General features: G+C 38.5%; 1 protein-coding gene across 1 annotated transcript; it reads left to right on the forward strand.

Moving 5' to 3' along the window:
• Positions 1-14,939: 14,939 nt before the first annotated feature.
• On the forward strand, positions 14,940-25,788 carry LOC137278392 (basigin-like). Its single transcript, XM_067810687.1, has 7 exons — positions 14,940-15,109; positions 16,425-16,739; positions 18,826-19,002; positions 19,301-19,384; positions 20,199-20,495; positions 20,967-21,099; positions 21,947-25,788. Exons 1-7 carry the CDS (start codon positions 15,052-15,054, stop codon positions 22,005-22,007), a joined length of 1,125 nt encoding a protein of 374 aa, XP_067666788.1. The 5' UTR covers positions 14,940-15,051; the 3' UTR covers positions 22,008-25,788.
• The last annotated feature ends 216 nt before the right edge of the window (positions 25,789-26,004 follow it).

Raw genomic sequence — 26,004 nt, forward strand, 5'->3', positions numbered from 1 at the left:
ACCTTACAGCGATAGACACAGGTGCGTGTTCAATACCCTACAACGATATAGACTAAGGTGTGTCTTCAGTACCCTACAATGATATAGACACAGGTGTGTGTTCATTATCCCACAATGATATGGATACAGGTACGTGTTCAATACTCTACAACGAGATATACACAGGGGCGTGCTGAATACTCTGCAATGAGATCTACACCGGTGCGTGTTGAATACTCTACAATGAGATATACACAGGGGCATGTTCAGTACCCCACAGTGACATAGATACAGGTTCCAGTTTGTCACCCTACAGCTACAGACACAGGTGTATGATCAATATCGTACAGCGATACAGACACGGTTGAGCGTCTAATACCTTACAGCGATAGACACAGGTGCGTGTGCAAGACCCTACAGTGACATAGATACAGGTTCCAGTTTGTCACCCTACAGCTACAGACACAGGTGCATGAACAATATCGTACAGCGATACAGACACGGTTGAGTGTCTAATACCTTACAGCGATAGACACAGGTGCGTGTGCAGGACCCTACAGTGATACAGATACAGGTTCCAGTTCGCCACCTTACAGTGATAGAGACAGATTCATTTGCAACACAATACAGTGATATAGACACAGACTCCTGTACAACACTAGACACTGACAGACACAGGTTCATGTATAAAGCTAGACATTGACAGACACAGGTCCATGTACAAAACTGGACATTGACAGACACAGGTTCATGTACAACACGAGACACTGACAGACACGGGTTCACGTACAACACTAGACGGTGCTAGACACAGGTTCCTGTGGAACACTTGACGTTGATACAGTCACAGGCTCATGTACAGCTCTCCAATGTGGTACATACATGGTCCAATTCAAGACCGACATACAGAAAACGTGAACCGTTCACTTTCCAAAGCATGTAGTTCATGAACACCTGTTTTATAAAACATTGGCATGCAGTTCATAAAAATGATCGCACGCTGAAAAAGAGACATATTTCACTCGCTCTCACCTGCAAGCAACGAAACATCGTATATCACAGTGTGTAGTTTACTTTTGTAGTTTGGTGGTATATTGAAATGAAGGCAAAATATACTGAGTGTTGATTTTTATTTTCTTGTTGTTTAAAGTGAAATATGTTGCATATATAGTGTCTGCTTATGAAAATTATCGTGTACATTTCGTCTGTTTATGAACATTTTCAAGAATATGTATAAGGCCGGCCTGAGTTCCAGCATTTCAATCAGGAATTTCACTTGAATAACAAGAGGAATACCATTTTCATGACAACCACTCCTGAGACGAAATTCCTGAATATATTTTACTGATGCTTCAGAGACTACTGGCAGTGTTAGTGGTGATGAATATTTTTTTTGGGGGGGGATATTTTTAAAAGAAGGCTGTGTACATAATTTCATTTTCTATCTCTTAAAATATTCATAACCGGTGAGTGTTTTAGTTTAGTTCTACAGCAATATGTGGTATGAAATTGCTATTGTACTATATTGTCAGCATTGAAATTGCCATGTTTGGACATCACTTTCGAAGAAAGAGAATACTATGAGTGAGTGTGTATAACTTTACGCCGCACTCAGCAATGCGCCGGCTGTAAGGAGGAAGTCTGTAAATGCTCGAGTCTAGATCAGACAATCCAGTGGTCAACTACACGAACATGTGTCAATCAAGTCAGCTAGCCTGACCACCCGATTCTGTTAGTCACCTCCTACGACATGTATGGGTTGCTGAAGAGCACTTCTAACCGGGATCGTCACGGTCCGAGAGATTTTTATGGTTTGTTATAGTGTAAATGAATGTCAGATAAGTATTTATTTTTTTATGTGTTTCAATCTCTTATCACATCTTTAGTCGGTTATTGAGCTTAGCTGGCAGCGGTTTCACCTGAGTGTACTGTTTGCGATATGCGTTTATTGATATATCTGAACTTTAGATATAAATATGTTAAAATGTGACTAAATTTTTTTCCCCCTTATTGTAACACTGGTTTGTGAGTTTCAAATGATTTCAGAAATACAGAAAATACACTTACAGTAGGAAGCTGACTTGGCTGAAAGGTTGTAACCAGCAGCTAAAGCTTCCAACTTTATCTTCAGAAAACTCCATTCTTCTGCCACCTTCAACATCTCAGCAGGGCCGGTGGGGTAGCCTAGTGAACAAAGCGTTCACTCGTAACGCCGAAGACCCGGGGTCGATTCCACACATCAGCACAATGTGTGAAGCCCATTCCTGGTGTCCTCCTCCGGAATATTTCTAAAAACGGCGTAAAACTTAACTAACTCACTCATCCCCTCACCTGGTGACTGTGAACAAGTGAATGGGTGAGTTTAGTTCCAAACCGATTTTATCAATGTTCTAACGATACCAGTATTGTTACATGTAATACCAGTATTGTTACATGTGATACCAGTATTGTTACATGTGATACCAGTATTGTTACACTCTGTACCCATGCGGTACAAATACGTATTATGATGTTGGAAGATGAGAAGTTGATGTAAGTATCATTTGTATAACTTGTCTACGGTAATCCTTCTGGTCAATGTGCCGACAAAGATGTGAGCAGTCACATTATGAGGCGATTCAATACTGTATATGATTAAGTAACGAGCAAAACATGTCTCAGTGATTTGAACGTTGTATCTCGAGCAAAGGGAGATCACTCTTTCAAAGTGAAATGCTTTGACATTTTAGCACGACTTTAGCACAATTCTTTTGCAAGAATATAAATGCATAAATTGAAATGTAAAAACTGTCATTGAAAGCTAATCTAAAACTGTTGGGTTTTGTTCTTAACGCAATCGTAATTGAAGAAAATATTGCATCATTTTCATATCGTATTGTTTAATATGCTGTGTCGTGTTTTCATAGAGGTGTATGTGCGACAAGTTGTGTTTGTGGGAACACTAGTTATGAGATTGGGCTAGGGCAACCTGAATCAGTGCAGGGTGTAAACGTGATAGCTGTAATGGCCTTCGCGTACTTCAACAGAGAACATATTGACACAAGAATGGGGACAGGATGTGACCCTTTCAGCATTGTGCGGCGTCTTAAGCCAGTGTAAATCATCATATATTGTCTGTGTAGCTGATATGGGTCAGAATATGACACATGTTGACCCTGAGCTAAGATCTCCATCACAAGATCATTTTGGTTGTGGTTTTGTGGCTGGGTAGTTGCACTATGTCAGTAGACATGGGTACGTTACTTTCTCTCACTTTAAGTGTACAGTTACTACATAGGAGGTTTGTCTGAACGGTGTGGACGCTGTAACTGTTTCTGTAACTGATCGGTGATTTAATGGGTCCATTGTCAGTGTCAGTGATTTAATGGATCTGTTGTCAGGGTCAGTGATTTAATGGATCTTTTGTCAGGGTCATTGATTTAATGGGTCGGTCGTCAGCGGCACTGATTTAATATATTGGTTGTCAGGGTCACTGATTTAATAGATTTGTTGTCAGAGTCAGTGATTTAATAGATTTGTTGTCAGTGTCAGTGATTTAATGGGTCAGTTGTCAGGGTCAGTGATTTAATGGATCTGTTGTCAGTGTCAGTGATTTAATGTATTGGTTGTCAGGGTCGATGGTTTAATGGACTGGTTGTCAGGGTCAGTGATTTCATAGATCTTTTTGTCAGTGTCAGTGGTTTAATGTATTGGTTGTCAGGGTCGATGGTTTAATATATTGGTTGTCAGGGTCGATGGTTTAATGTATTGGTTGTCAGGGTCAGTGACTTAGTCCTATAACGAACACATCAAACAGCCCCTGGACATATTATTAATCAATCAATCTATTGCATGAAAACCATAGGTCCATATACAACATAAATGTGAATAATATGTTCTACATATACAACGGAAATATGAATAATATGTTCAACATATACAACATAAATATGAATAATATGTTCAACATATACAACATAAATATGAATAATATGTTCAACATATACAGCATGCGACTTACAGTGTTACAGTAAATTTATCTTTTCCCAATAAAAGGGCATAATAAATAAACAGCGCTACCTTATGTTGTAATAAGCATTCTTTACATGAAAGCATTGAATACAGTTTTGTAGCATCAATATTTGGTCATTGTTGAAAATGAATTAGCAATGTCATTATAACAGATCAAAGAAATATATCGTGTAATTCATTCTCTGTAGTATTACAAGATAGACAGAACCTTTGTGAATAAACAACAGATGCATGTTGTCTTTGATTGTTACATACATCATTGAAGCCAAGTCTTCAACTTTCATAAAAAAGATAAATGTCACTAGTTTAAAGATACGAAAATGTTTGAAAAATGCGTTAACATCACCTGATTACCAAACAAATCCAAAGCCGTGTCTGAACAAGCGATTACGAATTCGGGTTGCCCAAGTATTTTTGATAATATGATCAAGATGGACAATCATATCGCGGGTTGTTTTGGGCAAGCGATGTTCTGGTATGTTCATTATTTTACATGCTTATTTTATATGCTTAACACAGCGAAAGCAAGAAATTTTGTACAAAGGAAATCTCCCACATTCACCGTACGCCATGTTATTAGGGATAGATATCACAACATTTAGAAACGTTTTTACAAGCAGGAGTGTGAATCGTCCCAATGGTATGACATCCCTTGTAGTCCCAAATCTCCCACATTCACCGTACGCCATGTTATTAGGGATAGATATCACAACATTTAGAAACGTTTTTACAAGCAGGAATGTGAATCGGCCCAATGGTATGACATCCCTTGTAGTCCCAAATCTCCCACATTCACCGTACGCCATGTTATTAGGGATAGATATCACAACATTTAGAAACGTTTTTACAAGCAGGAATGTGAATCGGCCCAATGGTATGACATCCCTTGTAGTCCCAAATCTCCCACATTCACCGTACGCCATGTTATTAGGGATAGATATCACAACATTTAGAAACGTTTTTACAAGCAGGAATGTGAATCGGCCCAATGGTATGACATCCCTTGTAGTCCCAAATCTCCCACATTCACCGTACGCCATGTTATTAGGGATAGATATCACAACATTTAGAAACGTTTTTACAAGCAGGAATGTGAATCGGCCCAATGGTATGACATCCCTTGTAGTCCCAAATCTCAGACCCATAAAGAAGAAAAGGATGAACTTGCGAATCAAACAATTTGAAAAATACATTGGGACCAACAGCCTCCAACACTGGTGTAGCAGAGAGCAATTATTGAAGTATGGCCCTTTTCACTCTAACTGCCAAATTATTCATATATTTATCCACATTTAATACATGTGTAAACAGTACCCCCAAGGTATTTATATTAGTTAGCAACATTCATACGTTCACCATACGTGCCACTTTCCTTCAGTTGGAGATGCATCACCCTTACGAAATAAAAGAATGTTGGTCTTTTCAACATCAACATCAAGTCTCCAGTTATCTGAATAAGACGAAAGTGTATAATTTATTTCTGAAAGCCAATAATAGTGCTCGACATAAGGATCCTTTCGTGAGCAAAGTGTAAAATATAAAGTTAAACTAGATCAGAAATTAATTAGATGCCATGTCTATCAGACTGCATAATATCTAAACATTATTCGTTGATAGAGAATGAGAAATGTATCGGGGTTAGGACACACCCATGTCGTACACCAAAAGGGCAATCAAATTAGTCACTGACAGCATTTCTACATCGAACACAAGATTTTACGTTTGAATACATTGAAATGATAATATCAACCTTTTCCCCTTTAAGACCTCTATATCTAAGACTTTCCACGTTATATTTCTACCAACAGAATCAAAACCTCTCTAAAATCAACAAAACCTACATGCAGTTTTCTTTCACTAAAAACTAAACATCGCTCAATTACTAAGTATACAGAAAGAATGTGATCAAAGGTTGAATATTCCTTTCTAAATCCATCAAGCCGATCGTATTTGACCACTGCTTTAGCCTAATAATGATAACAGATACAAATGTTTTACTAACAACACTTGTTGTTAGGGTCATTTATGTTTCCATGTTTAAATAATGGAGCAATTATCGATTTAGCCCATTCGAAAGGAGAGCATCTAGAACTGCAGACAGTTCTATCGGCCTTATAACACAAAGATCAGCGCCTGTGAGGTATATATGTTACAATCAGATTCTGAAATCAGTCGTTTCGTGAAATGAATAAGAGTCAGTCTTTTCGTGTCATTTTGTGTAACAAAAATCAATAACCTTCTGTCATTCCATGAAATTTCACTTAATAACTTTATCTACAAATGTGGATCACAATTTCAACATCACTTATTGTCACTAACCGTTAAAACTATTGTGACAGAGACTGTTGCACTTCAGCTGTTGCACCTCACCTCACAAGTCCCCGTCCACCACATATAGATGAAGTGACGATTCATGAAATGGCCCGAAGTATCGATATTGTTACACAGAATGACGAGTAATGGATAATGCTCTTACTCATTTCACGGTATAAGTTTTTAGTCATTACATGAAATGATTGATTTCACAATCTGCCATATACTCACAACCACTGTCGATATTACCGGCTTTTCAAACAAAAGGTACCGAAAGGATGCGGCTTGATGGGTTATGCTTATTTTTTCACCGCACTTGTAGATTCAGTGATAGCAGTTATAACGTATGCTATACAGAAAAAGAAACTCGACTCTGGTTTTTGTCAAGGTTATAAATAGAAGACATAAACATGCTTACTTTTATGAGATTTCATATTGTTCGAAACTTGGTTTTCTTTTGCTGTCAGTACATATTATGACCTCAAACTGTATCGCTACTGTCGTTGGACACAGTGCTGACGACATCTCAAGCACAGCACCTATAGCGTTACAAATATCTAACCCTCGACTTTATGACTAATTGTATAATTACATCGCTCTCCATGCAGTGAGTAACCACTGGCAACGGCTGTCATTGCGTGGCTAATACTGTACAGATAACATGTCCGTACATATTCAGGCGATTATGGTGTGTGCTGTCACTTACCAAACGTAATTACAGTGCAACCGCACCTACATAGAAGTTTCACACTGTATAGAAATCACACGGAGGAGAACTTATTATGCTTGTGTAAAGTCCCTCACTCCGTCACATGCGCCAACCGCAAACAGCCTGTATTGTGACGACACAGTGATGTACTGGAATACACCGGATCTGGTCGACTCAAAGCAGTTCAAACCGACGCCACGCGAAGACTGTTCCAATCTAGTGCATTGGCTGCGATGCATGAATATCAGTGCGAATTGTGAAACCCACCACCACAAATAATTATTATATATGCTGAATCGAGGCTGAATCTGCATAAGTAGAGCCCTAACTATGAATACATCGCCTCGTTCTGCAAAACAGCTGAACGTACAGCGCACGGCATATTCTGTACACGCATAGACCCCTGCTTCTGTCAGGACAGCTATGAAATATGAATACGACATTATCAACGCCCATTCCAGCATATGGCGACGGTGCTCATCTTCAATCAATTAATAAACAGCTCAAGCGTACATGTTAGTCCTAAGCAACCAGTCTGTTGTAGTTCGAATTTTCACAGCAATCTGTCAGTTGTCCAGTGGTCTGAATCATGTAAATAAACACAGCTTGCTACTGATATGTCGAATTCAAAAGGACAACTAACTTACTTCGTTAATATCGTAGTTAGTTATGCGCATGTTGTACATAGGGAGAGCAAGTGACCTGGACCAAAAGGACAGTTCGAGACATCCGTTACTTCGTTACAGACGTAGTGTGAATGTCTGATGTAGGATGCACAATATTACAGAATATTTACGACCTGCTTGTTTGGGGTTTTTTTCTTTTCTTTCTTTTTTTTCTTTTTTTTTTCTTTTGTTGTTGTTGGGTTTTTTGTTGTTAAGAGCTTGGTTCTTTCCCTGAATGACTGAATATGTTCCAGAAAAGACGAAGTGGGAAAAACAGAAGATTATGATAATTTATCTTCATAATTGCTGTCAAGAGATATTTATATTAAGTGTTGAAACATACATTGTCTGACAATAAACCCAACATGTTCAACAAATAGACAAACAGAAACAATTATTCGGTCATGGAATTTGATATTTACAAACTGGCGCTCAGTAACAGCTGTTAGAGTTGAGTAACATCCCCAGTGTAGATATAACTATAGCATACAAAATATAGGTTTTTAAAAATGCCCAACATTGTATATAAATATATATGTGTGTGAATGAACGCGTGTGCGTGTCATTATGTGAGAGTATATATGTGTACGTATGTAAGTGTCTGTCGAGATCGCCGATTCATATGCCATGCACCATAAAAGAGAGGGAGAGAGAGAGAGAGAGACAGACAGACAGAGAGAGAGAGAGAGAGAGAGCACTACACAAGACAATAGGAACTCGACCAGTCCTACCGCTTGTAATGCTTAAGGGTCCGCAACAGTAAATCCATCCCCTTGTGATGGACATAAACCACTTTGGGGTTGAAAATCCTCTGAATATCTTTGTTACAAACAAAACATGCCCAATGCAGCTGTCCGTGGCCTTTGCATATGTTTCTACCGTGAATGTCACAGCATGACAATAGCTAAACCTGCTTGGTTGTCCACACTTCAGGAGTGTCAGCTTGCCAGTCCTAACTATTTAAACAATGGCCCCGGTGTCGGTGCTACAGCTATAGGATAATGGACGACGCTTTGTGTTGAGTCTATATTATGTAGCGTACAACTGAGGACAATGTCACCTGTTCCGTGCAGGTATTAATCTTGCAGATGGATTACGTCCTGTTGATCCTAGCGCAATGTCTGCTCGTCTCGAGGCGAATACCCAGTCCTACTGTGATGGTGATCCGTGTGTGGGACTTTCAGCTGTACACACAATATCTGACTTAACGCTTGTAACGGGAACTTTACACATTGTAGTAAAACGGGAGACAGAGGTGTCACTGAAACAAACAAACTCATCAAGAGCATCATAAAATTATTAAAATTCGGAACCTATATTTTTAAAGCTCTCTTAGAGCTAGAATAGCCGTAAGTGTCATAGATTAACATTAACTTACGATCTTTCTATCGAAAATATAGGATCTGCTCCGAAACGCTTTACTTGAGGATTAAAACGCTTTTACTTGAAGATTAAACCGCTTTTACTTAGAGATTAAACAAACAGAGTTTGTTTTCTTTAGCAACCCGGGAGGGTTGTGTAGTCTAGCAGTTAAAGCGTTCGCTTGTCACGCCGAAGACCAGGGTTCGATTCCCCTCATGGGTACGATGTGTGAAGCCCCTGGAATATCACTAAGAACGTCGTGAAAACATACACTCCTTCTTTTTTGCACACAAAACGTGGATATGCTAAAGATTATAAACGGTGATAGGGTAGCCTAGGAGTTAAAGCGTTCGTCCGTCACGCCGAAGACTCGCAATCGATTTCCCATATGGGTACAATGTGTGAAGTCCAGTTCTTGTGTTGTGTGATATTGCTGGAATATTGCTAAAAGCGATGTAAAATCTTAATCACACGTGCAAGATTACACAGACATCTTCAATATATCTCCATAACAAACTGCCAACAACCGGTTTTAAAAATACTGTGGGAAGGCTTGCGAATCAGGCTAGCTGTTCCCGATACATTCGTAGCCTTACGAACGTCTTAAGCATATTCTCAACACACTGGCTACGATCAAAGTTACGTATTCTTAGGGCTACGAACGTTTCGAGAATAAGAGCCCTGTATCCGAAATGGACAAGCTTGCATTAGAAACATTTCTTCTCTGAAGTATCTGACTGAAACATCACCCTGGTGTTTTCAGCCTGACCATGGAAGAAGCGCATTGACTGTATAAATGGCTGAACCATCGTGACATACACCTGAAAGAATACTAAAACACCCTGATACCTTATAGTGAAATCACACAGCATTCGCCGTATAAAACGAATAAGATAAAAGGCCAACAAGTGAAATTATTACATGTAAGGATGAACAATGTTTCATTGTCATCCTGGAGTTGAAAAACAACAGTCGATGCATCATTGTTCAGATAAAGCTGTGACAGGTCACTTATACATACAAGGTCTTCAATTGACTTAAATTTAAAACCTTCAAGCTGGTCTTGTTTGAAAGGTGAACCTCTCACAAAGTTGAAACCAGATACTACAATGACACAGGCAAAAGTATCGGTAGATTTATAATGGTGTGTGACGCCGCATATTCGTGTCGGCACAACCTCTAAATCCGTTCCCCTTGCCAAGTTGGAGGTCAGATGTTGAAATGGACTATAAAGTATGATAGCAACGTTTGACACACGATATTGCGTCACATATGGGTTCCATTTTTCTGTTCTCTTGTGGGGCGGTGACTATTCAGTCAGTTGGTCCACGTCTAAAGTTCATATATAACACTTTGGTCTACATTCCCTTGACCAAAAACTGAAATAATTGAAGTCTTTTTAAGACCACGAACAAAGAATTGCTATAATTAATCTAAAAATAGCACAAAACAATTCTAAATTTCTGGTTTCTTCATTCCATACATACGCGGGTACGTACGCGTGTACGTATGCATAGTGGTTAATGCGTTCTCTCGTCACATATTTGGGTACAAATTATGAATCCCATTTCTGATGTCTCCGGCCGTGATGGTGATGGAATATTGCTAAAAGCGGCATAAAACTAGACTCATTCTGACAGAAGAGTACACACTGTTTCAAGAAGTGATGGTTGTGAGTGACAGTAAGTAATGACGGATTCGACCTTTGTAGTGCATTTATTCGAGCCTCTAGTTCCTTCCTGTGTTGAGCACCACACATGGTCACGTCAGTATGCGTCACATCATACTCGATGTCCTCTCAAGTTTATACACTGATCCACAATCGCTTATCTCGCAGACAAATAGAATGGAGCCGTACTTTATACACCCACCTAACCGAAAATGTACAATAGAACAGTGTGTTACTGTTCATTCTGTAAGTATTGTGTTATGACAGAGATATGCCACAGTCAGGTGGGACATACAGAGAGAGTGTGTGGGGTGTGTGGTGTGTGTGTGTGTGTGTGTGTGTGTGTGTGTGTGTGTGTGTGTGTGTGTGTGTGTGTGTGTGTGTGTGTGTGTGTGTGTGTGGTGGGGGGGTTGGGGGGTATGAGAGCTAGATGGCATGGAAGCACACAGATTAACGGGACATAGTACGAAGTGGAGCTGTTGACCAGAATGTTTGTTTCGGTAGAAACTACAATGCAACATGAAAGAGAGAGTGAGGGAGATGGACAGAGAGAGAAAGAGAGAGACACGCACACGCACAGACAGAGGGAGAGAGAGAAAGTAGATTTGTATCTTATTATAGTACAGTCTGGACCAGATAATCTAGTGACTGATGTCATGAGAATAGATGTAGTCACGGTGACGTGCATCAACATCGTCTAACCGTACAACGGGCAAGGGTTCCTGGCCAGTTTTGACCAAAAAATAATAAACTCTTGATCCCTGAGCACGAACTTGGCGGAATGCACTGGTTGCTGAGCAACATAATAATAATAATAATAATAATAATAATAATAATAATACAGGATCGACGATAGTTATTGCTATGTCGATTGCAACAACCCCAGAAATCTCAATCTCCATTATACTGGTACACGCGTTGCGCGTGATATTCATGGCACTAGATATTCATGTATACTATTCATTGTCACTCGAACCCACAACCTGTTACAAGGATTGCGAAAGCATGGACTGATTGAGGACGTCGCAATTAGTTCGGCACATTTTCGTCGACTGTGCTTGTGTGGATCTGCTTGAGACGGGTTCGGATCAGATATTCGTTAGGATTATGATCCTGACTATCTTTGGTCTGTCAACAGGGTAACTAACTCTTTGGCGACAACCGTTCTGTTCCCAAACCCCAAAACAGGCTGTATAAAAAAAAATTAAATGTTTCTCGGGCACATTTTTTGCCAAAAGTGACAAGGGCGCTATAGCTTCTCTTTTAAATTTTTGAAAGAAAAAAAGTGACGCGGAAAGAACGCGTTTTCATTTTTGTCTCTCAGAAATATGGCTTTGGCAGTCTAAGTAAACTTATCCCCAGTGATTTTCGTTACACCGAGACTAAGTTTACTTAGACTGATGGCTTTGGAAGTTTAGAACGAGTTAATGGGTTGTAAATTCAGTCACACTCGTTCTTACAGACGCTCATTCCTATAGTGGACAAATTGGTGATCGGGACGCAGACAAGTTTAAATTATTTTTTTTTTAATGACGATAGAAAAATTGTACGCGCTCAAACAAACATTTCATCTTTTTTATTTAGCCTTAATTACACAATAAGTATCAAGTGCACATAGAGTTGAATACACCCTCAGAAATCACAAGGATTTCAGGCTCATGAGTGAATGAGTATGTTTTTACGCCGTTTACGGCCAGCAGAATTTCAGCAATAACGGCGGGTTATACACCAGAAATGGGCAACACATTGAACCCATGTTGGGAATCGAACAACAAGGTTTCCCCACAACCTCAAGACATAAATGAGGTGAACGGAGTTCAAGCTCAACCCCTAGGACATTTAATACGAGCGGCAGCGATCTTCTGGGATCTTCAAGAAATGTATGTTATAAAGTTTTCTGATTATTTCTTTCAGATAAGGGACTAACAGGCTCAGGTGGTAAGGCTCGCTGACTTGGTTTACACCGGTTGTCGTATCCCATATGTTTGGATGCTGATGGTTTTGGTCATTGGTTTGTTAGGTTCAAACTCGATTATTTAGACAGCCTCCTTATTGCGGGACTATTGCTGAGTGCGGCCTAAAACAAAACTCATTCACTCACTCCCTTTCAGATGAACATTTCTGTCTTCTAGTGCGAATGAGCAAAAGTAAAATGAAATGTCGATTGACATCCACAGACTATCAGGTGCGAACTAACACGTCACCATACACTTTGCAATCGTTTAGTGTGCACATACATTAGAGGTCACACAAAACGCAACTTTGCAGAGTTTGATACCTTTCGGTATGCACTTACCGAGACAAATCATTTAAAAAACAGGATGAACGCGATGAAAAAACAGTCCGCGAAATCAGAGTTCAAACGATTCACTAAATTTTCCCCAGTGTTGGGGAAAAGTGGTTTGAACAACTGTGCTGCGCTGCGCCCGTAACGCATACGCAGTGAACAGGTTCGCGGAGCTTGAAACAGTATGCATGCCCGGGGTATGAGGTCGTAAGCAGTAGTCTAATCTTGGTTGTGTACACAAACAAGTAAATAATCTACTCGTTACATAAAAAGACTTGTTGATTGTGGTAAACAGCCTCTATCACAGAGAAAGCTCAATGCCTGGTTTATTGACACCTATATGCCTGCCTGTCTGCTAAAGACAATATGCAATACACAGCTTCAATCATTGACCACATGCATTTTGAACTTAACACCTATCAGGCTATATGCCATAAACAAAACAAACCGATTTGTGTCTCGTGCACCCGAGTCCTGTCTTTGCCACGTTATGTAATTAGGCAGGTGTGATACTTGTAGAGATGACATGGTTTTTATGTTTATGGGTTGCTAAACAAGTACATCCATTTTCCACGGATGAATTGATCTGACGGAAACTGGTGCAAACTTGTCAGTTTCAAGTCCTGCTGTGTACTTGGACGAACGGCAGTTTCCAGCCACGCAGTAGTTCACCTTCTCTGCTGAGATCATTTTGATTGGACCGAACACAAATTCAGAAAACATGTATTTATAAAACCCAGCATCTCTATATACAGTCTTTATGGATAACAACTTCTTCTAGTGTATATGATTTTGTTTGACAATGGTATATGAATCCATACTCAAAAGACGCTTCAAGTACAATAAAAGAAGTCATTATTCATAAAGAATCTTACTTTCTTGTGATTCATCATACTTCTAAAATCCCCAACAAACAGATCATCTTTCTGACTTTTCACAATGTGCCCTCAGCACAACAGCAAATGAACCAGCCAATTGGAAGCCGTCGTTACACTTGAGCGCACACCCACCTGCTGTGACTGGCTTCGTTTCCAGGGAAGTAAGCCCAAGTACAAAATATTGCACTTTAGAATCGCGATTGTACGCTTATAATTTTGTTTATTTGGGGTTTTTTAAAAAGCAGCAAGGTATATAATATGTCATGAATAAGTGATGATTGTGTTTAATTATGTTTGATTTTTTGGTTGCATATGACCTTAAGATAAACCTTAATGGGTTTATCACATAGTGTGCGAATTACTTCAACATTGTGCTAGCCAGGTCGGCGGCCCGGACTGGCTATATGCCTGAAAGTTACTAGCCCACAAAATAATTCACTAGTCCAAAATTTGAATGTAGAAAATACCAAAAGATTATAAAATAGATCAAAATAATTAAGATATACTGTCGGCATGGTACAAGCTTCATCATTTAACTGTAAATATGCTGAATAGTTTTAGCTGACCATAATCTTGAGTGTATTATAAGTCGTAGATTGTGAATTATTTACAAAATAGCCCCATGAAGATTCACTGGCCCGACTGGAATTTTACCCCCTGAACCCCTACTTGGATTTCATATTGAAGCAGAAATTTGAGACTGTTTACCGTCAGAGGTTACACGACAGACACGTTTTCTTTAAACAGATACGTACATCCTACCCTGTCGTGAACGGAGTGTACAGTAAGTAAGGGTCACAGCTGATTATCTCAGTTGCGTGAACCCTATAAGTAGGTCAGTTAGTGTTCGTTTCTAGTTTATAAAACATTTGATGATCTTATCCATGTCATGTCACGGTATGCCTGCAGGTAAGAAAAGTGTGTAAAATCTCCCCCAATCGCTTTGTGAATTGCGATATAAAGCTCTCTGTGTACCTAATTAACATAATTAGATCTCTGTTGAAGAAGCAGTTCCTTTTTATGAAACAGGATATAACTTGTGGTAAATTCGCGCATGCGCATTAAGCTCCTCCTCCATTATCGAAGAAGTATATTGTCAGAGACATACAAGGATCGTCGAACAGAGGAAACAACCTTCAAATCCCCAGTTGTGTGTTGTAGTTGTCGATCAGTACGAAATGGCGAAATTATTAAACCTTTTAGCACCTCTTACCGTGGTTTTTAGTGCCGTTTATGGTGAGTACATTCTACCAAACGCATTTATAACTGGATCTAAAATCAAGCCAAGGTCAGATTCTGTGGCTTGCAATCAGCTGATCTACATGGTCACATATTACGCACCGTATTTTTACATCCTGAGTTTAAAACTAGTAAGGGCGATTTTGATATACATCTGCCTCTCGGGGAGATTGTGACAAGGTGGCCTGATTTACAGCAATGTGCATGCTGAGGTATATTCGGGACATATATTAGCCTGGGTTTATGGAGTATGTTCAGTACTAGATCTACTCTCCTAGTCGGTAACGAAGGCATTGTGTATTCGAACCGAAGAGAGTAGATGTCGGAAATTCCTCCAAAGTCTGTTATCTTCCGAATGTTTCCTAGAAACGTGCACAGACGTTAGTCATTTGCTAAATACTTGCTAACCCTGGTCAGTATGGATATTGAACCAGTCTTCTTTATTGAAGTGTCAAAGTCCATCATATGTCTTTCATCATTTTACTTTTGCAGTAATGGTTACTGGTCACACACGACGACCTAAAAGGACCAGTTATTTTCTTCTTTCAGCTATTTCTGAAACTCTTTGTGTGTACTGTTGATTGTACCAATAACTTCATGAACATTGATATTGTTTCCTTGACTCACAAACATGGGGATCCCAACATTACAGTAGCAATATATTTAGGAGTCCTTGCAGACAATGTGAGCCATATTGTGAGAATCCTGTGTGAAGTAATGGCATTGAGAACTGTATGTCTTGATTCTTTTTGAGCCTGGAATGAATCAGTGACCTTATGGACTGTTGGATGAAATGATGCACTAAAATGCCTGGAAAGAAATAACCAAACACATAGAAATATCAATGTGAATTTTGGTCTTTTGTCTGTGTTCATTCTCTACATTTGTGAGTTGTGTGAAATCCTGGTTCTAACTATGAACAGTAACACTTCTATGTATGGAAGAGTGTATGCAGCATTTGGCTTAATTCAGCGTAAAAAACAGTGACTAAGAAACATTTTCCAAAGTAATTGGGTAAATTTGCTAACTTTATTGTGATCCTATGTTGAAAGTTATAATCTCTTAACCTGTCAGCATAGTTAGGAGTGTAAAGTCAAACTGTTCAAATAATAGTGTGTATGTCTCAATGAAATGCCTAGACAATGGACATGGACAAAGCACAGATCTGTATTGTAAGTTAGCACTTGATTACTGATTCACCACATACAAGTCGGTACATCAAGGTAATGCAAATAAAGTATTTTTTAAAACAAATTTCATGACCTTAGCTGTACTCACACTCATATTAACCTCGCATTATATTGTCTTTCAGTGCAATCTGAGTTGACCATAGAACCTAACTATGCTACCCTGTACGTGGTTGCCCCAAATGGCCTCAACTTAACCTGCACAGGTGAAGATACTAGAGAAAATCAAATAGATGTGGTGTGGTACAAAGGGACACAGAAAGCTTCAGATGCCGGCTTTAAGGTTGTCACCAAGATGAGTTACGTACCAGGCGACAGGAGCCACCAAACAGAGTTGGTGTCAATTCAGAAAACATCAACCACCCCAGAAGATTCCGATGAGTACAGATGTAAACTTACAGGAACCCCAGACAGAACCATAACAGTGAAGGTTCTAAATGGTAAGAATATTTTGAATGTTATATTTTTTTCAGGCTTTGTTGCACCATTGAGAGTTTTTTTCTAGCGTTTGTTCATTTCTTTTGTCATTTCACCTTTAGTGTGGGTGCTTAATGTTTCATTTGCTTTGCTTCAGTCAGTATTGTCTGTTTTGTAATATGAATTTTTGTTTTTCCACTTAAGGTGCCATTTCGGGTGACCTAGATTTTAATTACTAACTGAGAACATTCATTGATTTTGTTTTGTCTTGAGTTGAAGTTTTATAAAGCACATTCAGATATTGTTGAAATAGTAATGGCATCCTGCTGATTATGTTGGTCACATTGACTATTGTGGTCTAAATTGAAGAGTAATTGCAATTGCTTTTGGGAGAGCAGGAATTGGGAGAGGGAACTTTGACAATGGGCCATTTTCAGAAGTATTAGCCATATTCTGAATTTAGAATTGGCCATTGCCCTTGTATCAATAGTAAACTTCAAAATCTTAGTGGGCCCATTGCCCCTGCCTTTCCTAATTCCTGGGAGAGGTGGTCTCGTACAGAATATTTAACTTTTCAAGTAAGTATGAAAACAAAAAATACATGTAAAGTTCTGATTTCACCACATTTTCCATAGAATACCGCGTGGAAAAGTATGCTAAAAGGACGTACAAAGAATAAAGATTAGAGTGCCCACCCTTGTATTATAAACAATGCACACTTTTCAGTCAGAACTTACTGCAGCATCGTAATCATTACAAGAATCTTACTTTTTTTTTTTCAAACCCAACCTGTGAAGATCCGGGTCAGAATTGGTCTTTAGTAACCCATGCTTGTCGCAAGAGTCAACTTACAGGATTGGGTGGTCAGGATCATTGAAGTGGTTGACACGTCATCTTATCCATATAGGGTAGATTAATGCCAGTGATGTTGATGGCACTGTTGATGACTGGATTGTGTGGTCCAGACAAGATTATTTACACACCACCACCATATAGTAGGAATATTGCTCAATGCAGGGTTAAACAACAAACAAAATCCCTTAAACCCACATGTTATGGCCAGTGGTGACGTATGTGAATGCAAATTCACTGAAAGAAATTGTCATTTTTAAGCGACTCACCCTTTCAAATCATTGGCCTACTTTTTCCTAGATGTCCCTTTTCATTTTGTTTGTTTGACCAGATTGAGTTGAGATTGTGGACCAACAGCAGAGCATCCATTTTCACCCCTATGTTTCTATATGCTAATTACTTTACAGAAGGACTGAAAGAGAACTTCAAACTAATGAAGAAAATAATAAATAGCTGTTTGAAGAATTGTGTATCACTGGCCATTTTCTGTTAAAACTAACGATGATACCGATAGTCAGTAATAATTTGTTTTTTTGAAGGGTTTTCCAGTTTTAATTAAATTTTTGGTTGATTTTTGTATCATGTTTATATTTATGCAGGCAAACTGAGTTTCTTTCTCTAACTTTATGCTTTTTCTAGTGCATGGAATGGAAAACACTATGTATAAATTGTCTAAATTCAATTATTTGTAAGCTATAATTTACACAGATGTAATCCTAAGTGTCAGGATAGTAAACTTCAAGTAAAGTATGAATTTCAAACATGTAATCTTTAATGTCAGTGTAGTAACTGATATTTTGGGTTTACGATAAGTAATGTTGGGAATTGGTTGAAATCTCACAATCGATGATTGCTTCATTACCGTCAACCATTAAAAAAGTTGATTAGTGTCATTTTTCATATTTTCCTACCCAGGTTGTTATTGCAGATAAGCATAACTTGATGCAGCTTGCTACTTTAACGAGATGACCAATATATCATGAACATAACACTTCTGGAGTCTTCATGAACTGTTCAGTCGTGACTTTTCAGTAAGTGAAAAGAGTTTTCTAAGAGGACAACACATTCACTGGCCCTGACAACTTCGAAGATATGTTCCATAGTCAAGTGTTCCAAAGACTACATCAGTATCTCAAAATCGTTTGTGTTTGATTAAGAGAGAGTGTGGTTGATTGCTTGCTCATTTGGTCTTAGTGACCAATATTCAATTAAATGGACCACCACTATTGATAAGCATTATTTTGTATGCCCTTTCAGTGACAACAACAAACACAGAGTATGTTAAGGGCATGGAAACTGCCACCTTTTCCTGCAACATGGCCACTAACATAGACCCAGAGAAGTATGTTATGTACTGGCAGAAGGGGGAACAGAGGCTTGAGAAAGACGAGAAAATTGAAATAACTGAGGATAGCCTTACCATCAATAACCCAGGTAGGTTGTTATCCTGGCTGATATTTGATTTGTGGGCATGTTGAAATGTTTGTCTATTGTTTACTTTATGCAGGTATCCAAATTCTTACGTATAATTCTGCATAAATTTCTACGTCTGATTTAATTTTTTGTCAGCTACATAAAATCACTAAATGCTTGATTTGGCCTATTTACGCTGTCGATGATTCCAGTGTTCATGTAAAGACCTTATCAGTGTCAGCATGATGACTTAGATAACAAAACAATATCGTGAATATATTGAAATATTAATCTGGATATTTGTCTGTTTTGTTTCCAGTTCGCAGTGATTGTGGCGAGTATTTTTGTGTGTTCAAATTCAAGGATGATAATCAAGTGGCCAAGGTTCCTGTCAATTTCTATGGTACGTATTTGTTTCTGCTCACCTGTGAGGATCTGGGTAATAATTCATCTTCGGTGACTCATATGTATGACCAGGGCTCCAGATAGGGCCATATGCATGATATGGTAGGGGGAAAAATCAGAAAACATAGCAGCAGCACCACAGTCTTATAATCATTTGCGGACGTATTTATCTGAAAACGTATTGCTTTATTGTATATTGACCTGTTTACTATGTTGTGGTGCATAGATGAAACGAATCACAAGATTACTTACATTAAATTCCATTCAGTACTGAAATGTTTTCCAGTACTCTTATATTTAAAAAATAAGGCATACATACTCCTAGTGTTGAAAAATTATCTGGAGCCCTGCATGACTATGCAAACTGACATTTTCTGTATCTAATTGTTAGTATTTAGGATTTATAAACATGACTGTACAAAGTGACACTGTGTACATCTAATTATTAGAATGCTGAACAGCAAAAATGCTATTTTCAGAAAAAGGGGTGGGTTCAAATCCTGAATGAGATTTAGCCCAACAAAAGTTCTAGGATCTGTTCTTTATTACAAAAGTGTACTCCCCAGTCTAACATATGTTGCATGTAACCATATTCTAAATGGCTTTCAGCTGTGGGAAATGTCTTCATGGATATATACAAAGTGACAGTATCACCATACTGGAGTTAGCATTTACACGTCTTGGTGGATATATACAAAGTGACAGTGTCTGTCATTGTCAAGGTATTAATCATTATCCAGTGATCACAGAATCCATTGTATCTGAAGCTGGCAAGCCACCAGATCTTCCTATAACATGCCATGTATTTGCAGCACCACCCTATGTACGCAAGTTTGACAAGTCCAAGAACCTGATCGAGGGAGATCCCCTTACTCTCCGCTGCGATGTTGTGGGCTACCCAGCAACATCCATTACCTGGTTCAAGGATGATGTCCGCGTTGAGGATCACAAGAAAATTGTAGTGACAGTTGATGACCACAGCAACATCGAAGACGGCATGCTGCAAATTGCTGAGGTGGACTTTGATGACAAAGGAAAGTACATGTGCCTTGCCTACAGCTCCTACTTCAACCAGTCCGCCAATGGCACCATTGTTGTCAGAGTCAAGGGTATGTTCACATTTCTTTTCACATGTACTGGGAAATTATTTTGTTAGACGTTGTGTTCCCTACGCATGTTTGTCATGAGTGGCGACTAACTGATCAGGTGGTCAGACTGATGCACTTGGTTGATGGATATCATTGTATCCCAAGGGATCAGTCAGTGATGTCAATAAGGGGACAGTCTGGTCCAGACTTTGTTATTTACAGACCACTGCCATATACCATGAATTTCACTGGAGTATTGCTAAAACAGTATAAAACTATACTCACTCACTCATATGGCCTGTCAAGAAATTAGTTAAGTTCACATTATTCTTTATCCCTTGGATTTGTTTTGTCTGCATCCGTTGTGCTTACTGAACAGACGTTTCTCCACTGCATTAAAGCCTGCATGTCAGGTATATATTTTGAAGTTCCCTTCCAAAGATCTGTCAGATGTGTAATATGTGTAGTAAGGATCTGTGCTGTTTTCTGCAGACAAGTTGGCTGCCTTGTGGCCCTTCCTTGGCATTGTTGCCGAAGTCATTGTCCTCTGCATCATCATCTTCATATATGAAAAGAAGCGTGGCAAATCTGAGGATGAAGTCAATGATGCAGATGCAGGAAATTCGTGAGTATTATTTTTTTGTTAGTTTCTTCCATAAGCAGTTGGGAGGAATTTTAAGAAATGCTCTAGTGATCATGTATTTGTTAAATCTTTGTGGTTTTCATGTGCTCATCTGTAGGATCATTGTCATGGTGAAGTCATGTTAAGAGAAATAATTTATAGAAAAATGAAAAAAAAGGTAAATGTGGATGTTTTGGAAAGCAAAATTCAAGCTTTGTGTGAACCTGTATAAAAATGTGTTTTGTACCATACAGTAGGTGTGGTGTATCACTTAAGGTTTTTGGAACCCAATACCTGTGCAGGTCCAAGTTAGTCTTCAGCATCCCTGACGATTAGAAGGAATAAAGTCTAGAGTTACCACCCTTATAGACAAAGCAAACCTTTTAGTCATAAAACTCTGTAGCATTGTAATCGTTACAAAAGTCTTATTAATCTTTATTAATCTAATTAAACCCGACCCTTGAAAGTCTGTGTTAGTATTGGTCTTCAGCAACCCAAGCATGTCATAGGCAACAAACAGGATTGTGTGATCAGACTGGACAATTTTTAATCACTGGGTTACTGAATAGTCTGGTTCATCCTCAATAATCTACAGACCACTGCCTTACAGCTGGGATATTACTGTGTGTGGCATTCAAGAACAACTCAACTGAAAAGGATGAAAAAGGAAGGAATACCAAGGAACTATCATTTGTCTGAAGCAGGCATAGGTGTACACCTCAACTTTCTAGACAGTACAGTTTTTCTGTATGTGTAAACATATTACATCTCAACAAACTTGTATTTCCTGTACTTTCTTCTTATAAATGTAATGATACTGGTGTTGATGTTTGCGGCCATTATGTTTCAGCGCCAATGCTGCTGACCACAAGGGCAAAGATGAAGTCAGGCAGAGGAATGTCCGAGCTTAAGTTGCAAGAGTTCTCTACTATCATAATGTTACAGAATTGAGTTATAGAAGAAGTAAATGTGGATATTTTGGAACTTTGTGAGAACGTATTCAAAAGATGTTTCATACCATTACACAAGCGATATGGTGGATCGATTCAAGGGGAGCTGTGGATCACCATGTTCACCATCTTAACAGAATGGGATATCAGAGATAGAACAATCTCTTTGACTGACGCCATTACCTGAATTGGCCTAGATTTACCTCCTTGTATCTGTCTAGGCATTCCACGACTTGGGAGGGAAGTTGGAGATCTCTACAGATTGTGATCATTTTAAAATATCAGATTTGTAAAAAAACAGAGGGAGAATTTACAGTTATGTTTCCATGGTGATATTGTTTACATAATTGTTATAATTTCTGTCTTATGATAGTTCCTAAATTCTCTCTCTGTTCATATATCAAATGTTTTATCATGTTTATTGAACATGTTGGAATTGTAAGTCGGTACTTTGTCACAGATTTTAGCGGAATTGATTCTGCTGCTTGTGACTTATCTAGAATGTACAGTTTGAACATACAGCTGGATTGTTTTAGCATTATTAGGGTCAAATTTAAATTTTAACCAGGTTTTTTTTGCCACTATTTCAATAGTTTGAAAATTAATTTTGTGTAGAAAAAATGTTTTTGAATCATCACAGTTTAGATACATATGTTGCAGATGTTTATATCTGGTCATCACCTGTTTCGACTCTAAATGATGTGTACATGGACAGTGCAGCTGAAGCATTCATTCAGCCAGTGGCCTCAGTGCATCCATGTTACCCTTTGTATGAGCAAGGGGTATTGATTCTATACACTTCTATTGGTACAACCTTGCTTTCAAATTTGGATTTTTAACATTCACTTTTTTGTCATCACACTTCTTCATGTAGATATCTTGGAGTGATTAGTATTTTATCATGTCAGGAACATAAAAGGATATGTAATTATACATTTGTAATTTCTTGATTCTATTTGTAAATATGCATTGTTTTAAGTTTGTAACTCCACGTATTATGCTGATAGTGTGAACTGTAGGTATTAATTGCGATCACCATGCTTGTGGTCCGTGATCCAATTGAAACATGGGCTCCTCAATAGTTACCTTGTATTTCTGGATTAGTTGACATCACAAGAGCAGGATAGTGAAGTTCCGACTTGTATTCCTTAATAAACTAGAAATATCTAGGCAACCAGACATCTGCCTGTGAACTGAAGACATTGTGTGGGATTCCAAGCCAGCTCCATAAGAATATCCAAGAATATGTTAACAGGAGCCTGGTGGTAACCTAATGAAATAGCGTGAAAGCTTTAACTAATATTAGCCTTCAAGGTCTGTGCACCACATGGGCTTGTATTAGTTCTTTGGCTGTAATCGCAAACTTCAAGAGCTGGCACTTTCATACAATACCAACCACCCAGGTCTCTCTGATTCATTATAATGCTGACTGGATTGCCTGCTCCACTGTATTTGTCTGAGGGAGAGAGAAAGTGATAGCCTTGAATGATACCTTTGTTTACTTTGAGCTGCTTTCAAATTATAGACCAAGTTCATGAGCAGGTCCTGAGTCATTAGCTGTTATTGAATTTGATATGCATACTCCAGCTCTGTCTGATTACATTCACGTCTTTAAAAGTCTGTCTAATTATGTTAAGTGGCCATGGCTTATGATTGATTTCTAAGTGATATGAATATGGTCCATCAGTTATGTGTGCCAGAATTGTTTGAATATTTTATCAGTTGTGAACCAAGGTATCATTTGATATGATGTGAGAATGGTTGTTGTTGTTGTTGATATTTTTCACAGTTCTGTAGTGGAGCTTTCTTTACCGCATTTGTTGTTTGAACTTGTATATATTGTACCTTAATATCCAGATTTTATAGCATGTAGGACATTTTGCTGTTTGCAAGGAGGTAGAAGTTGATTGGTTTTCGGAAAATTTCATTAGCTTGAAGTGGGCAGTTACGAATCATGATAGAATCTGAACACACACAAAAAAGGTTCCAACATATATGTAGAGATGTGATTCTATGTGAATGTTGTGCAGGGAGGAAGCAAGGTACTTTGCATCTTGCTTATACACAAAAAATAATAGTATATGTGAGATGATGTCGGAGAATATTGCCAGACCAGTTTCAGAGATCCTGCTACCTGTATCACACACTTGATGAAGTGTTGGGCACATGTATATGAGATGAACAGTGTACTAGTTTTGCGCAGAGCTCGTCCTGTGATATCATTTTGTGATGTTTAGGTGAGGATGCATGTTTATTGTTTTGTTTCCATTGCAGTACCTGCTTGCATGTTTCTATGGCAACAGATGCTTGTTGTCCTGTATCCATGGCAACACAAGCATATGTTGTTTCCATGGCAACACAGTTTGAAGTTGCAAGTCAAGCCATGTTAAGTGTTGTCATCAAACGATTCATTTCCATGATGACTGAATCATGGTTTTGTTACTACTTATGACACATCTTTCATGTTGCTGGTGAATCCCATTTCTTGTGTCCCTTATCATGATATTGCTGGAACATTTCTTTAAAAGGCATATAACTAAACCCACTCACTCACTCACATGTTGCTGAGTGATGGTGGAGTGCTTTACATACTAGTTCTCTACTATACAGGTGCAGCATTCACTTAGCATGGATCTTCTGAAACTGGTTTTCGTCCAGTATTCACAAGGATGCTTTTCATTATAGTGTATCATCATGCTTGATTTTGTTTTAATCTTCCATAGGAGTGTGAAAGTGGGTCAAGTGATGTATGTGAAGTTTCTCTTTACTAACCGTGTGTATTGTAAGCACATCCTTGTTAGGCTCTTAGACTTGTGTTTGCATTGAATGGAGGAAATATAACATGTACGAGACACCAGGGATGACAGATTCTGGTGTTCAAGCACCTGCCATGCTTGTCATAAACTTACATTGAAGTATCACCTTGTTATAAACATGTATGTAATATGGATGTGTTTAGGGTAATAGTCAGTGCACCTAGTCTGCTGAGCTGTACAAACTTGCTGCTACTAGTCTTGCGACATTCCAGCAAGAAGTATTTTCAGTTGGGATTTCACAAAGATATAATGGAATTCAATCTCCATCACTTGCCCAAGTTTTACGTGAAAATAGTGACAATATCCTTCACTGTTAGCTAAGCACTGAGTTTACATAAGGAATGTTCTTTCATTTTGATACCTCACAAAGGCAGTTTTGTTGTATTTTGTCAATTGTTACTGTCTTTAGGTCATAATTATGGGAAAACTGATTACTTTTCTTTTATCCTGATAAGTGCTTAGATTGAGTTGTGTGATGTATCAACTTTCAGGGGATCTGTGTTTCAGAGTACCATAATGATTGTTTTATGTTCATTAATATATCTAGACTTGAATTATGTAGAAATTCCTACATGTATTTATTTGGATCCTCCATTTTTATTTTTAGAATTGTCATTTGATATTTAGTTGTTTCAAGGCCATACTGGGTGAGATACTCTCTGTAACCTGAAATAAGAAGGTGACTGTACTATGAAAATCAGGTGGTTTACATTTGTGTTTGTGTTAGAAGTATTTGTTAGAAACATAGATACAATAGATATCCCAGCCCCATTCCTCTTTGTACTATATGTCCATTCTCACTTCTATATTCACAAGTTGTTTCTACCTGTACAAGATTATCTCCCTTTCTTGTCCATCTGCATATACATGTACACACTTGTATTGTGAATGTGTGTACATCTGATTTAATAAATAATTTCAATCTATATGTGTTTGCTTCGTGGACTATTGAAATTAAACATCAAATCCATAGGGCAACAGTGGCATAGAGAACAGTCTAAGAAAAATGCAACCAGTGGCGGAACCAAGCTGACAGTCCATGAATACAAATCCATGCTAAGACATGTAATAGAAACGTAGTAATTTCACTTAGAGAAATATACACACTGGAAAAAATATGGTTTTGAACCTCCTTATGGCCG

This window comes from Haliotis asinina, chromosome 3 (genome assembly GCF_037392515.1).
Source record: "Haliotis asinina isolate JCU_RB_2024 chromosome 3, JCU_Hal_asi_v2, whole genome shotgun sequence".
Taxonomy (NCBI): Eukaryota; Metazoa; Mollusca; class Gastropoda; order Lepetellida; family Haliotidae; genus Haliotis; species Haliotis asinina.

What these genes read in the sequence shown, in the direction of transcription:
- LOC137278392 (XM_067810687.1), top strand. Translation starts at nt 15,052, where the DNA reads ATGGCGAAATTATTAAACCTTTTAGCACCTCTTACCGTGGTTTTTAGT. An exon ending in CCTTACCATCAATAACCCAG is followed by an intron (nt 19,003 to 19,300) that starts GTAGGTTGTTAT and finishes TTTTGTTTCCAG; the next exon opens with TTCGCAGTGATTGTGGCGAG. An exon ending in GATGCAGATGCAGGAAATTC is followed by an intron (nt 21,100 to 21,946) that starts GTGAGTATTATT and finishes ATTATGTTTCAG; the next exon opens with CGCCAATGCTGCTGACCACA.